The sequence below is a fragment of the Macrotis lagotis genome, chromosome X, assembly GCF_037893015.1.
Source record: "Macrotis lagotis isolate mMagLag1 chromosome X, bilby.v1.9.chrom.fasta, whole genome shotgun sequence".
Taxonomy (NCBI): Eukaryota; Metazoa; Chordata; class Mammalia; order Peramelemorphia; family Peramelidae; genus Macrotis; species Macrotis lagotis.
The window spans coordinates 170,664,611-170,680,954 of record NC_133666.1 but is presented as its reverse complement, the minus strand read 5'-3'; the positions used below and the strand labels follow the sequence as shown (position 1 = coordinate 170,680,954).

At 36.7% G+C, this 16,344-nt stretch overlaps 1 protein-coding gene across 3 annotated transcripts in view; it reads right to left on the bottom strand.

Moving 5' to 3' along the window:
* Positions 1-16,344, bottom strand: part of UBE2R2 (ubiquitin conjugating enzyme E2 R2) — a 139,091-nt gene that overhangs the window by 106,563 nt on the left and 16,184 nt on the right. The window contains exon 1 of one of the 3 annotated variants that reach the window (XM_074205969.1): positions 8,531-9,154. The exons of the other annotated variants lie outside the window; for them this stretch is intronic. Within the exon in view, the coding sequence (XP_074062070.1) occupies positions 8,531-8,572 (42 nt within the window). The 5' untranslated portion in view covers positions 8,573-9,154. Of the gene's footprint in view, positions 1-8,530; positions 9,155-16,344 lie in introns of those variants that run through there. 3 annotated transcript variants of the gene reach the window in all.

Genomic DNA, 16,344 nt, shown 5'->3' with positions numbered 1-16,344 from the left:
AAACACTTTTGAGGAGGGACAGGGTGAAAGGAGAGAACAGAATAAACAACAGTAGGGTGAACAAGATGGAGGAAAATACAGTAGTAACTGTGAAAAAACTTTTAAAGCAAGCTTCTCTGATAAAAGCTGAATTTCTCAAACACATTAGAGAACTAAACCAAATTTGTAAAAATAAGAGCCATTTCCCAATTGATAAATGATCAAAAGATATACTTAAAGCCATAAAAAAAACCTGTTCTTTTTCATCCCTTTTGGCATTGTTAGGTCAAAGGGTAGGTATGCATGAAAAATCAAAAAGGAAAAGGACTTAAATGTACAAGGATATTTGTAGCAGCTCTTTTCTGATGGCAAGAATATGGAAATTGAGGGGATGCTATTGATTCAGAAATGCTGAACAAACTGTGCTATGTGATTGTGATGTAATAAGATGTGATGCTATAAGAAATGATGAGCAGGGGCAGAGCCAAGATGGAGACAGGAAAAGAGTGTCTCTTAGGTGCATTCTCTCTGTAATATTTTCAAAACTCATAAGATAAGAACTCTAAATTTTCAAGAGTTAGAACCCACAGAGGGATCCAGTGAGGCAGTTCTCCAGCCCAAGGTAACCTGGAAAATAGTGGAAAGGCTCCTCTCCATGGGTTTAGAGGGGCAGCCCGCCAGAGTAAAGAAACTTTAGCCTCCTGGAGGCAGCCCCAAGGGTGCCTGGGAGTCCCGGGTCACAGAGGCAGGGGCAGTTTCCTGACCTACACCCTGGGGAGCATCGGGCACAACTTGGAAGATCAGCGGTGGGGGGCGGGCTCTACCAGAGCTAGTGTGAAGCCCAGCCCTCAGTGCACTCAGTGAGCAGAAGCCCCCAGGCAACTGAGCCTTGAGTGCTTAGCATACCTAAGGTAGGGGGAGTAGAGAGAGACTTCTGAGGTCTGTCCTCTGTACCTGGAACAGGACTCTGGGGCTCTGACCACATTCAGATTCTGGTCACAATCTAGGCCCCACATAGAACAGTAGGGCCCCCCCACCTCAGCCCCATGGCAGAGGGGTGCGCTTATGCTCATTCACAGACCAGGAGGAAGATAGAGCCTCACACTCGGAGATCCTTTTGGGGGGTGTCCCAATAATACTCAAAATGCTCAGGAAGCACCCCAAAACCAGGCACAACTGGGGAAATGAGTAAACAGAGAAAAAAGAGGAACACCATTGAGAAATGCATTATCTATGATCCTAAGAAGGATCAACATACTCAATCTGAAGATGAGGAAATACAAATTCCTGCATCTAAAAACTCCAAGAAAAATGAAAGTTGGGCTCGGGCTATGGCAGAGCTCAAAAAAGATTTTGAAAATCAAGTAAGGGAGATAGAAGAAAAATTGGGAAAAAAATGAGAGAGATTGCAGGGAAAATATGAGGGCGTTAATGATGATGAACTACATATATATTCTTGCACAGAAAAATGATACTGATAATACTCAAAAAAAACCTTCTCATTTAATAGAGTAGGTAGATTTTTATAGATGAAGCACAGGAGAAAGCTGAATTTGAAGATATATTGTGGTGTAAAAATGGAGTCAACAGATAAAAGGGAAATGTAATGGGAGTAAGAGAAAGGAGAGGTAGAATAGGCTAAGATAGTTCATATAATAAGATTTTTTAATTACAATGAGCTATTGCAATGATATGGAAGGGGGGAAGGTAAGGGAGAATGAGGGAATCTTTGCTCTCATCAGAGGTGGCTAGGAGAGGAAACAGCATATATACTCAATGGGGTATAGACATCTGGAGTAAAAAGGAGAGAAGAGGGACAGGGGGAAGGGGGGAATGTGAGTGATGGAGGAGAGGGTGGACCATGGGGGAGAGAGGTCAGACATATTACACTGTTTTTTACTTCTTGCAAGGGTATGGGACTGGATGGCCTGTCCGGGACCATAGGGCCGGGTAGATGCTGGGCCTAAGGACTGGCATGTGGGCTCAGGGTCTCTTGGCCCCAGGGCCAGGTATCCCTCTGCTGCACCACTCGGCTACCCTACAGCAGAGACAGAGCAAAAGGAGAGAGAAAATATAGTGTGTGGTAGTGGGGAAGTACGAATGAAGGGAGCTGCAATCAGCAATGGCAACAGTGGAAAAATATGGAAGTAGTTTTTGTGATAGACTTATCATAAAAAACATGATCTACCCGTGACAGAGCTGGTAGTATTGGAACAGACTGAAGCACATTTATTATTATTATCATTGCTATTATTAGTTTTGAGGGGATTTCTGTACAAAAATAAAAATAAATATAATAAAATTAAAAAGAAAAAGAAAAAAATGATGAGAAGCTCTCAGAAAAACCGGGCAAGACTGACTTAAATAGCAACAATGTGAAGCGTATTGTATAAAAAGTAACAGCAATATTGCATGATGATCAGTTGTGAAATGGTTTAGCTTTTCTCGGCAATACAATGACTGAAAGACTTACGATGAAGTATGCTATCCATTCTCCAGAGAAAGAACTGATTATCTTTTATTTTTCTTGAAGCTTCGCTTATTTTTTTTTGGGGGGGGGGGGTCTGTTTTCCTTCATAACATGATTATTTTGGAAATGTTCTGCATAACTATACATTTATTACTTATCAAAATACTTGTTCTCCTAATGCAGGGAGAAGGGAGAGAATTTAGAACTTAAAGTTTTAAAAACAAATGTCATGGACTCTAAATTTTCGAGAGACAGAACCCACAGAGGGACCCAGTGAGGCAGTGCTCCTACTCAAGGTAACCCAGAAAAGAGCAGAAAAGCTCTGCTCCCCAGGGTTAGAGGGGCAGCGCGCCAGAGGGGTGGCCCACTAGAGCCACCCGGAGGCAGCCCCAGGGCGCTGGGAGTTTCTTGAGCTATACCCCGGGGAGCACCGGGGACAAATTGGGGGAACAGTGGGGGGACCTCTGCAAGAGTGAGCATGAGAAGCCCAGGCCTCAGGGAACACAGCCAGCACAGTGGCCACCTCAGCCCAGATCCAGAAACAGAAACAGGCGGAGCCCCCAGGGCATGAGCCCATTGAGCTGAGGGAGGGCAGTGAAGAGAGAGGGAGACTGCAGAGCTCTGTCCCTGGAACAGGACTCCGGGGCTCTGACCACATTCAGATCCTGATCCCAGTCTAGGGCCCCCATAGAACAGCAGGGACCCCCCTCCACCTCAGCCCCGTGGCAGAGGGGGGCACTTATGGTCATTCACAGACCAGGAGGGAGGACACAGCTTCACACACTGAGATCTTTGTGGAAGTGTCCCAAAAGCTCAGGAAGCACCCCCAAAACAGGCTAAGGCTGGGAAAATTAGCAATCAGAGAAATACATTATCTATGATCCCAAGAAGTATCAAAAAACTCAGTCTGAAGATGAGGAAGCACAAGCTCCTGCATCTAAAGACTCCGAGAAAAACAGAAATTAGGCTCAGGCCATGACAGAGCTCAAAAAGGACTTTGAAAATCAAATGGAGGAGTTAGAAGAAAAACTGGGAAAAGAAATGAGAGAGATGCAGGAAAAACATGAAAATGAAGTCAGCAGCCTTAGTCAAGGAAATCCAAAAAAATGCTGAAGAAAATAGCATGCTAAAAACCAGCTTAGGTCAAATGGATAAAACAATTCAAAAAGTTATTGAGGAGAAGAATGCTTTAAAAAGCAAAATTGGCCAGATGAAAAAAAGAGATAAGAAAACTCTCTGAGGAGAACAAATCCTTCAGACAAAGAATAGAACTCAGGGAGATTGATGAATGTACCAGAAATCAGGAATCAATACTTCAAAACCAAAAAATTAAAAATTAAAAACAAATGTCAAAAATTGTTTTCATGTTAACTAGGGAAAAATAAAATACTAAATTAAGAGTTCTAAGTCCTCTACCAAAAAAGTGTAGATTCCATTGTCATGAGAAAAAAAAGTACAACAGTGAGTTCTGATATTTTAAAAAAACTCTATAATGTATAGACATAAAAGAATGTTTTTTTAATAACACTGAAAGCACCCACCTAAAAGTTATAGCAAGCATCATATATATAGTAGGGATAAACTAGAACATTTCCAATACATAGAGTGATAAAGGAAGGATGACTATTTTCCCAACATTATTTAAAATAGTTCTAGAAATGCTAGAAATATCAATGATGAAAGAAATTAAGGAGTCAAAGACAAGTAGAGATAAAATTATCCCGATCTGATGACATGATAGTTTTCTTAGAAAATCCTAGGAATCAGCAAAGAAGATGTGACACTAGCTTCTATAAAATAAATATTAAAACATCAACAATATTTCTATATTACAGCAACATCCAAGAGGTAGTAATAGAAAGGGAAATTCCATTCAAATAACTACAAAATGCATAAAATATTTGGACATCACTAATAAAACACACAAAAATACATATATGGGGACAGCTAGGTGGCACAGTGGATAGAGCCAGCCCTGGAGTCAGGAGTACATGAGTTCAAATCCAGTCTCAGACACTTAATAATTACCTAGTTTTGTGGTCTTGGGCAAGCCACTTAACTCCCATTGCCTTGCAAAAAGTCTAAATAAAATAAATTAAAATTAACATACATGTATGGATTCAACTACAAAGAGTTTTCTTCAAAGAAATAAAGAACAACTTAAATAGCTGGAGAAATGTTCAGTGTTTATATCTAGGGAGACCAATATAAAATCACAGTATTAGCAAAATTAATATACAGTTTTAATTCTGTAGCATTCAAATTATCAGAGGAAACCAAGGAATATTTGCATGAACTAATGCAGGGTGAAGTGTCTAAGAAGAGAACAATGTAAACAGCAATAACACTGTTGTAAAAGAAAGATTATTTTGAAATATTGAAGAATTCCGATCTTTGCTGTGACCAATAAATGGAGAAGAGGGAGAAAAAAATAAATGCTAACTGAATTATGAGTGGTGATTTATATTTAAAGAAAAAAAAAAGCAAAAAATCATAAGGAATGGCAAAGAAACTAAGAAATTTGGCTGTCATTCTAAGTCACTAAAAGTTTGAGAGTAGCAGGGGGGAAAAGCAGTACTTTTGAAAAGACAGCTGTTTGTCAAATAGAAAGACACAAGGAAAGAAGCAAAACATTCATGTTGTGAAGGAAAACATAGATTTAACTAAGCACTTTTTAATCATTCATTAATTTTCATAATTCTGCAAGCACAAAACTCAGGAAATCTTAGTCTAAAACATTTCAACCTAAGAAGGCACTTTTGTTTAAAAATACAGTATAAACAAAAAAGGGTCAGTCTGTATCCTGTACCCATAAATTTTCATTTAAATTGTAAACAAAGTAATTTTAACAGCCTACTGAGTTTGTTAAAATAGGATTTTTCTCATAAGATTAAAATGTCTTCATTATTCTAGGCAACAAAACATCCTTAATTAGCTCCTCAAATTGAATACTAAACACCTTAAACACTTCCCCAAAATTCCATAACTATACTTAGTAATAAGAATGTTATGAAGAATGTAGAATGTTTACCAAAAGCAGTGAGATCAGCACCTAAGCATATAGGATGCTATCACTGCTGAAATTTTCTGCTATGTCATCAATTCACTTAAATGTATCCAATATCTGCCCTATGTTTCCAACATGATGTAAACAAAAATAAAACATGTTTTCTAGTCCACTATCACAATTTTCAACTATTTGCACCAAGTAATAACATTATCATAAAAAATTCTTCAATTATGTGCAGTTTCAGTCAGTAATTCTGTCAAAATGCTACAGGCTTTTAAAGGTCTAGAGATTATACTTTAATAAATATGGTTTATTTTGTTATCAAAAATGACTCTTTTTCACAGGATGATTACTATGGAAATAGGTTTAACATAGTTATACATATATAACCTATATCAAAAACTACTCTGTCAGAAGGAGGGAAGGGGGAGAAATATGAAATTCAAAAATAATTGTTGAAAACTGTATTAAAGTTTTAAAAAGATGACTCTGGGAGGGGAAAGTGGTAAGTAAAAAGGAAAAGTGATAAAAAAACAAAAGTTATAACAAAGGTAACATTTTTTAAAAATTAAAATAATTTCTAATTAACTAATTTTAGATCAGGACTATCTAATATCTATATTTTAAAGATTCAGAATAAATTTTAAAGCCCTTGAAGATTTTATCACAGGTTACAGATATAGGATCAAACCTATCAAATCAATAAGGCAGTATTGTACAGAAATAAACTAAATAATTTTTAAATTTCACTGGAGGAACAAAAAAGCCAAGAATCTCAAATGAAATAAGGACAAAAAAAAAAGGAATGAAAGGGACCTAGAATTACACTATACTTAATACTACATTATAAAGCAATAGTTGCTGATTTTAGTCTTAATTTACTTTTATTATTTAGCAGTAGTAGTAGTAGATTAATAAAAGTCTAGTAAGGTTGGTTTCAGAAAAAATTGAATTTAGAAGCCTAAACCCAAGAATACCAATATTTCAGGTAAGGAATCTCTATCTAACAACTTCTAGGAAAAGTGGGAAATAGTACAGTCAATAGAACAGTCAATAAATATTTATTAAGGACTTAATAGATACAGGCCAGTTAGCTATGGAGATACAAAGAAAGATGGCAGATGATCCCTGCTTTCAAGGAACTTAAAAATATAATGGGCAAAGACAACATCGAAAAACTATGTATGAACAAGCTACACACAAAATAAAGTGGAAATAATGATCAGAGGAGAAGGTACTAGAATTAAAGGGTTTCAAAAAAGTGTTCATGTAGAAAATAAGATTGTAACTAAGGAAGCCGGGACAAAAATGAGTAGGGAGAATTTTCCAGAAATGAGAGACAGTCATTCTACAGCTCGAATATTGTTGTTGTTAAGGAGTATAAAATATAAGACCAGAAAGACCAGGGTTTAAAGGCATGGATTACAAAGGACTCTGAAAATCAAACAAGAGGATTATAAATTTGTATTACCTGATCCTGGGAGATCATTGGGGCACACTTCTGGAGTTTATTGAGCAGATCAGACTACTGAGTATGATCAGATCTATGCTTTAGGAACCTAAACAGCTGAATAAAAGACAGACTGGAATGGGAAGAGACTTAAAGCAGAAAGATGAACCAGTGGATTATTGCAATAATCCCCGAGAGAAGAGCCTATGTCAGAGTAGTGGCAGTATCAGAGAAGAAGGGGAGTATCCAAGAGATATGAAGGTAAAATCAACAGGCCTTGACTACAGATTGGATATGGGAAGGTAAAAGATGAAGTTTAGAATAGTACCTAGGTTACTTGGTTGACTGGGAGAATGGTGTTACCCTCAACAGTAATAGGGAAGTTAGGAAGAAGGGACATTTTGGAGTGAAAGATAATGTTTTCAGTTTCAGATAGGTTGAATTTGAGATATCTATAGGATATCTACTTCTAGATGTCTAATAAGCAGGAGATGTGAGAGTGGAGATAAGGAGAAAGGAAGATAGAGTTGGAAAAGCAGATTTAAAAATCAGCATGGAGATGGAAAGCAAATCAAAGGGAGCTGATGAGATTATCAAGTGAAATAGTGCAGAGGGTAAAGTGGGACATTGATGGTAAAAGACATGACCTAGATGAAGACTCAGGAAAGGAAATTAAAAAGACAGTCAGAGAGACAGGATGGAAGAGTGTCCTTAAAACCTAAGGAGTATCAGGGGGCAGCTGGGGGGCACGGTGGATATAGCACCAGCCCTGGAGTTAGTAGGACCTGAGTTCAAATGTGACCCCAGATTATTTGCTTAGCTGTGTGACCTTGGGCAAGTTATAACCTCCTTGCCTTAAATAAATAAAAAATTAAAAAAAAACAAAGGAGTATCAAAGAGAAGATGATAAAAAGGATCAAAGGTTTCAGAAATTAGATTTCAACAAATCTTATAAAATCCCATACACAGGGAAGGCTAGGTGGCGCAGTGGATAAAGCACTGGCCCTGGTGTCAGGAGTACCTGGGTTCAAATCCGGTCTCAGAAACTTAATAATTACCTAGCTGTGTGGCCTTGGGCAAGCCACTTAACCCCATTTGCCTTGCAAAAAAAAAAAACCTAAAAAAAAATCCCATACACAATAGATAAAACACACTGTAAAACACTAAGTTCCAAATACATATGTGTATGTTTGTGCACACGCGTGTATGTGTATGAAACCTCATTATAAAGGTCATAATATAACAAAATTATAACAGAATGGAACCAAAGTATGGGTCTAAGGGTTGGACTTGATTACCTCTCAAGTTACTTTCAATACTGCTTCATATACCATTATAAATTCATTTTTATGCACAGCTTCCTTTTCAAGTTCCTTTCTCAACTTGAAAAAGATGTTTCCCCAAACTCAAAACCTTGATTTCCAGTTAAGATGGCTATTTATAGAAGGGGCCAGCCCAGCTCTCATTTACTTAACTCCCCCCAAATCCTGAAACAGAACCAGACAGAATAACAATCAAGAAATACAGTGGTGGGGCAGCTAGGTGGTGCAGTGCATAGAGCATCAGCCCTGGAGTGGGGAGTACCTGAGTTCAAATACTGTCTCAGGCACTTAATAATTACCTGGCTGTGTTGTGTGGCCTTGGGCAAGCCACTTAACCCCATTGCCTTGCAAAAACCTAAAAAGAAATACAGTGGACAACTTTAGTAAATGAATTCCTCCATCCCAGATATGCACAAAAATTCAGTCACCAACAAAATCAGTTCTAGCTGAAGTCAATAAATCAAGCTGGGCAAAAGTCTCCCAGGAAGACCATGATCACAAATAGGCAAACTCTTGGCTCTGTATCCTGAGGTGTCTCGTGAGAAAATGTCAGAATGGTAAGAAAACCCTAGGAGATCAGGAAGGAAGTGGCACAACTGCCATGATTGTTCCAAGCACAGGACCTAGAAGTCTCTAGCTCTGTTCTACTATGAGAGAGCCCTGAAGATCGAGTACTCTCAAGAGTACTCAAAGAGTACCTCAAAGATCCAAGGGGGCCTACCTCTGGAAGGTAGAGGTCAAAAGACTTGGGATGAGACAGGCAGTTAGCACCCAGCAACCTCTCCCCCAAAAAAGCATAGTAGGAAGGAAGGACTGAATCAAGCACAAAATTCCTATTCAGGAATTAATGCTAGAGAAATGAATATATCAAAGAAAATACCAATCAATGTCAAAATTATTTTAGATCAAGAGAAACCCCCAAGAGAATCTCTGAAACAAAAGCAAGTAATGACTCAAAGAAAAGAACTGAGAATGAAGAGATAACTGAGAAAACTCAGAATGAAGAGATAAAAAGTGAAATAAAAGACTCCTGAATAAAGAGAATAAATAGTCTAAAAAACAAATTAGTAAATGCTACCCCAAGTAAGACACTTCCAAAAAACAAGAATGAGCTAAAAAAGAATCAATGGCACTATGAAGCAAATCAAAATCAAAGGACTGGAAAAACAGAAAATTAAAGATAAATGACAAAAAAATATATAGAAAACAGATCAAAGGTTAATCATCAGACTTCCTGAAAATCACATTGAAAAACAAAATCCTAGACATTGTATTTCAAGAAATTATAAATGAAAAACTTCCCAGAGGCAACTAAGTAGCTAAGAGTAACAGAAGGCTGGACTTGGAGAAATGAAGTTCCAAGTTTGAACCTTCCTCAAACACTTACTGTGTTTTTCTGGGCAAGTCAAACTGTGCTTCAGTTTCTCATCTGTGAAATGAAGATAATAATTATATCACCCTAAAAGGGTTGCCATGAGGATCAAATGTGACATGTAATAAGTACTTTGCAAACTTGAAAGCACTACAAATATTATGTTATTTATTAGAAACAGAGGTAAAGATAAAAAGAATCTATTAATCACTTCATGTAAGAAACACTCAAAAAAGAAAAGTCCTAGGTATGTGACAGACAAAACCCAGAAGTTGTACTTCAAAGAATAAAGCAGCCAGAAAAAAGCAGTTCAAGTACTAAGGAACTAGGATCAAGTTCATACAAGACCTGATAGCTTCTTCTATAAATGAGACCATGAAATAAAATAATCCAAAAAGACGAAAAAGACAGGTTAATCATCAGACTTCCTGAAAATCACATTGAAAAACAAAATCCTAGACATTGTATTTCAAGAAATTATAAATGAAAAACTTCCCAGAGGCAACTAAGTAGCTAAGAGTAACAGAAGGCTGGACTTGGAGAAATGAAGTTCCAAGTTTGAACCTTCCTCAAACACTTACTGTGTTTTTCTGGGCAAGTCAAACTGTGCTTCAGTTTCTCATCTGTGAAATGAAGATAATAATTATATCACCCTAAAAGGGTTGCCATGAGGATCAAATGTGACATGTAATAAGTACTTTGCAAACTTGAAAGCACTACAAATATTATGTTATTTATTAGAAACAGAGGTAAAGATAAAAAGAATCTATTAATCACTTCATGTAAGAAACACTCAAAAAAGAAAAGTCCTAGGTATGTGACAGACAAAACCCAGAAGTTGTACTTCAAAGAATAAAGCAGCCAGAAAAAAGCAGTTCAAGTACTAAGGAACTAGGATCAAGTTCATACAAGACCTGATAGCTTCTTCTATAAATGAGACCATGAAATAAAATAATCCAAAAAGACGAAAAAGACAGGCTTATAATGCCAAATAACTTAGCCCATGGGAAGCTGAAAGGAAGGAGTATAAGACTTTCAGGCATTTCTGATAAAAAGACTACAGCTAAGCTGAAACTTTGAAAGACAAATACAAGAAGTCAGAGAAGCCTAAAAAGGTAAAATTTTATCTGAGCAACTGGAAGGTTCTGTCTAATAATGTAATTCTAACAGAGGAAGAATTAATAAGTGTCCCTTCATATCTTCAAAGGATAAAAAACAAAGAAGGTTGGGGAGGTAGAATCATCTATTCTGATGATTTGTTAAGAGGGGAAAGAAAAGGGAAGACAAAAGGAATATATTATATAGAGAAAAGGAAGGAAAGGTGAACTTTATAGTTCTCAAGATTGTTGTTGCTATTTGTCCTTATGAACTTCAAGAACAAATATTAGAGAGGTGTTGGAATGCTATGGCAAGTTTGTGAATTGGATTAGAGTAAGATGTTATGCTATTGGAGCTGTGAACTCAGCCAACCTTTCTGGAGAGCAATTTGGAATTATGCCCAAAGGGCAATAAAAATGTGCATGCCCTTTGATCCAGCAATACCACTACTGGTCCTGAAGAGATGATGAAAAAGGGCAAAAACATCACCTGTACAAAAATGTTCATAGTAGCTCTGTTTGTGGTGGCAAAGAAATGGAAACTGAAGGAAAGTCCATCAATTGGGGAACAGCTTAACAAACTGTGGTATATGTATGTGTGTGATGGAACACTACTGTTCTATTAGAAACCAGGAGGGATGGGAATTCAGGGAAACCTGGAAGGATTTGCATGAACTGATGCTAAGTGAAATGAGCAGAACCAGAAGAATAATGTACATCCTAACAGCAACATGGGAATAATGATCACCCTTAATGGACTTGCTCATACCAACAGGGCAGCAAAGCAGGCACAACTTTGCGGTGTCTGTGATGGAGAATGCCATCTGTATTCTGAGAAAGAATTGTGGAGTTTGAACAAAGACAAAGGACTATTACCTTTAATTTAAAAAAAAATGTTGTCTTATGTAATTCTGCTATATCTCATACTATATTTCTTCCTTAAGGATATGATTTCTCTCTCATCACATTCAACTTAGATCAATGTATACTATGGGAATGATGTAAAGACTATCAAACTGCCTTCTGTGGGGGTGGGGGAGAGAAGTGAGATGGGGGGAAATTGTAAAATTCAAAATAAATAAAATTTTTCTTAAAATAAAAAAAAAGGTATTATGGTAAATCACCAACCTCACTTTCTCCCCTGGAGTTATAAGGATCTAGTGGCCAAATATGAGATCAGTACAACTGGACATGACCTGGATTTAAGGCAATCAGACTTAGGTGGTAAGGTCACACAAGTAGTGACTGCCAAGTGTTTGAGACCAGATTTGAACTCCTGTCCTTCTGATTCCAGGGCTGGTGTTCTAACCACTGTACCAACTAGCTGCCCTATTAAAGGAGTAAATAAACATGGAAGAAGGAATGAATTCTTATTCACTGCAAGGGAAAAAGAAGGGTTGAAATCAACAAATGAAAGAAAGAACACCCCCCCCCCACAAACACACACACAGAGCAGTGGCAGAGGAAGAAAATAATCTCAAGAAGAAATAAGTTATAAAGTCAAACTAACTTCCTCACCCTGAAAGATGAATTTAACAGGGAAAAAAAAGAACTAATTGAATCTAAAGGGATATTCAACAAATGAAGAATGACTGAACAAATTGTGATACATGAGTTTTATGGAATCTTACTGTGCTTTAAAACACTGATGATAGAGAGAATTTCAGAGAATCTTGTATAATAGGAACTAATATAAGGGTGAAGTGAGTAAAAACAAAAAAACAATTTATAGGACAATAACACTAAAGGAAAAAATTTTAAGACATAAGAACTGTGATCTATCTATCTATCTATCTATATATATATGTATATGTACATACACACACACACACACACACACACACACACACACACACAGAGAAATTGATATATATATACATATATCCAGAGAACCTATCCTGACAGAGGTGATGAACTCAAAATGCAAAGACATACATCTTGAATCATAGCATAGTCATTATGTGACCAGAACCAGGAAAACACTGTACACATTAATAGCAAAACTGTGTGATAATCAACTGTGATAAACTTAAACTTAGCTCCTTCTCAGCAGTTCAGTGATCAAGGACAATTCTAAGATTTGAGATGGAAAATGCCATCCCATCCAGAGAAAAAATTTGAGTCTGAAAACTATTCCTACTTTTTAAAACTTCATCTTGCTTTTTAAAACTTGTTTTAGGGGTGGCTAGGTGGCTCAGTGGATAAAGCACCAGCCCTGGAGTCAGAAGTACCTGGGTTCAAATCCAGTCTCAGACACTTAATAATTACCTAGCTGTGTGGCCTTGGGCAAGCCACTTAACCCCGTTTGCCTTGCAAAAACCTAAAAAAAAAACTTGTTTTATCTTTTTCTCTCTCCTTAGTTCCCCCCCCACTTCAGTTCTGATTCTTCCTTCACAACATAACTAATATGGAAATGTTAAACGATTATACATGAATAACCAATATCATATTACTCACTGTCATGGGGAGGGAGAGAGGAAGGAAGATGGAAAAAAAATGTGAAACTCAAAAAAATTTACAAAAAGCTGAATGTTGAAAACTATCCTTTTAAGTAACTGGAAAAAATAAAATAACATTCCATGTATTAACTTAATTATATTAAATTGTATTTAAGCATATTATCATATACTTATTTTTATTAATCATCTAAAGTAATACTGGGACTGTGACAGGGACTAGGAATTCAAAGAATGAAACATTCTTATTCACAATAAGCTCAGGTTCTAATACATGTGGCATAAATATAAAATTAATAAATACAAATATATATGTAAATATAGAGAATGAATGCAAATAAACACAAAGTAGTTTGGGAAGAAGGACATTAGTAATAAGGGAGGGTATGTGTCAAAAAGGTTTCATATTAAAGATAATGCCTACAATCTAACAAAGGAAGAGAACTCTAAAGGTGAAGGTGAAAGAGTGCATTCCAGAAATATGACAGCAAGTGTAAAGGCATAGAAATCGAAGATAAAGAGTGTCAGGTGGGAGAAATAGGGGGGAAGGCTAGTTTGCTTGAAATAGAGTTTGGGGAGGAGGGGATGATCTAACCTGAGTGAAGGGCTTAAGTAGAAGAAAATTCACTCAGGGTAGAACAATATTCACTCTAGACATCATCCTCAACCCGCTCCCACTGAACCACCAGAACTATGCTACTGAGGCCCTAAGCTGTATTAGTTGAGCTTTTGCTTTAGCTTGCCCTCATCTGAGCCACTATGTCATTTCTTGACTACTTCCAAAGCACAGTCATTCATACTTGTAACCTCCAGCCAAGTGGAAAGTTATCAGTAGGTCTCAGACCTATCAGTGACAGTAGCATATCTACCCAAACCATGTGAAGACTGCCTGGTTGAATGGACAGATGAGAACAATTTGTCCTAATGGTTGGAGTAGGCACTGTGGAAGGTTTATTAGAGCTTGGTCAGACATGTAAGATCCCAAGGTCATCCACAACACTGCCAATCATCTTGACTTTTGTCCTGCCACAGGACTTCAATGACTCTGGAAGATCAAGTAAAACTGAAGACTTTGTGCAACTCTGCCTCATTCAATCTCTAGTTAAGAGATTTACCCCATGATATCATTTATCCTTTTCAATAAGGAAGCACAAAAAACATTATGTCTAATACAGATATATTGTTTTGCCTGACTAGATAGATCATGATCATACCCTAAAGAGACCATTTCAACTTATGTCCTAGACCTAGAAGAGTGTCTAGCCCTTAAGTGCTCATTTATTGACTGATGTATAGGGGATGAACTATAAAGAGAAACTGCAGGAAAACCAATTAGGAGGCTTTTTAAAACATCCAGATGAGCAGTGATTTGGACCAGAATGGTTGTGTTGTGAGTAAAAAAAAAGGGGGGGGGGAGGGGATGGGGATCAGATAGGAAAGAAGATGAGTTAGTGTAAATTAACAAGATTTGAGATCCAAGTTCCATATCACTACCAGAAAACTTAAGAGAATGGCTCAAACATTGACCCTCTCTGGTTTGGTTCTACCAAAAATGGTACTGAATGCAACCCAAATGCAATAGAATTCTCATCATAAAATTCTTACCTTTGCCCCCCAAAAATAGCTTTACCACATGTAATACTGAACAGGTAAAGGAGTACTACACAAAGTCTAACAAGTTTTCAATGGAAATGGCCTATCATACCAGACCATGATGATAAACACAATCTAAGTACACCACTGACAATCATTTCCTGGCTAAAGCAGTGTTCAAGAAATATGCATATGCACATGTATGTATTGTGTGTGTGTGTGTGTACATTACAGAAAATACTATATATTAATTATATTGTTTATTATATTATTTATTATATTAATATAGCATGTAAATTATATATTATTGATTATTAATATTATTACTTATTAATTACATTATTTTATATATTTATATATATTACTTAAGACTAGATAAATTTGAATAGTACAGTATAAAGGAGTAGCCATAGATAACTTATTGCTAAAGACAACAAAAGTCAAGTCAATAAGCACTTACAAGTCAACTATGGCCCTGAATCATGCTATGAATCAAGGCCTTGTAACTAAACCAATCAAGAAGAGGAGCTTCCACCATTCTAATGGGGGAAAACAAATAAAACTTGAATTCAAACCTGGTCTCAGATATTTACTAACTATTTAACCCTAAACAAGTCACTTAATTGCCCTAAGTTTCTTCATCTGGAAATTGAAGATAATAATAGCAACGTAAGATTTAAGTTGAAAGACAACACGTTAAGTTCTTTGCAAACCTTAAAGTGCTATATAAATTCAAGTTTTTTTTTATCATCACCATTTTGAACTAGAGTATTCAATATGAAAAATTATTCAATGCCAAAAATTTTCCATCTATCTATATAGAGTTTGAAAGAAGCATTTCCAGACTGTTTGTAAGGAAAGAAGGAATTTTTATCTAAAAAGTACCGATAATGATTTTTTTAAAGGTGCAAAAAATGCAAAAAAAATCCCATTATAATAAAGTCCATCTTTGTACATCTATAATGTACAAGATCCTAACATAGGCAGTGACAGAATAAAAACTGAAAACATTCCCATGTCCAAAGAGCTGCTTTTTAAAAAAAATAAATTTTATTGGATATATTTTCATTATAATCACCAGAATTTCTTGCAGCCTCCTACCCCCATCCTATACCTCTCTTTCTTCAAGCACACCCTCACAGGCACCTCAAAGACAAATATTTTTTAAAGAAAAAAAAAAGAGGGGCAGCTAGATAGCACAGTGAACAGAGCACTGGCCCTAGAGTCAGGAGTACCTGAGTTCAAATCCAGCCTCAGACACTTAATAATTACCTAGCTGTGTGGCCTTGGGCAAGCCACTTAACACTGTTTGCCATGCAAAAGCCTTAAAAAAACAAAAAAAGAAGAAGAAAATTAGTGAAATTTATTAATACAGCTTAAAAAAAAAGGTGAAAATATATGTAGTCTTCTATACCCATGGACTTCAAACTTCTGCAAAGAACTGGAATAAAAGGCTAGCTTCTCATTTCTCTTCTTTGGGGCCAGGCTTGGTTCTTTGTAATTTTGTAACATTCAACTTTTTTCTTTTGCTTTGTGCAGGGTAATGGGATTAAGTGACTTGCCCAAGGTCACACAGCTAGGTTAATTATTAAGTG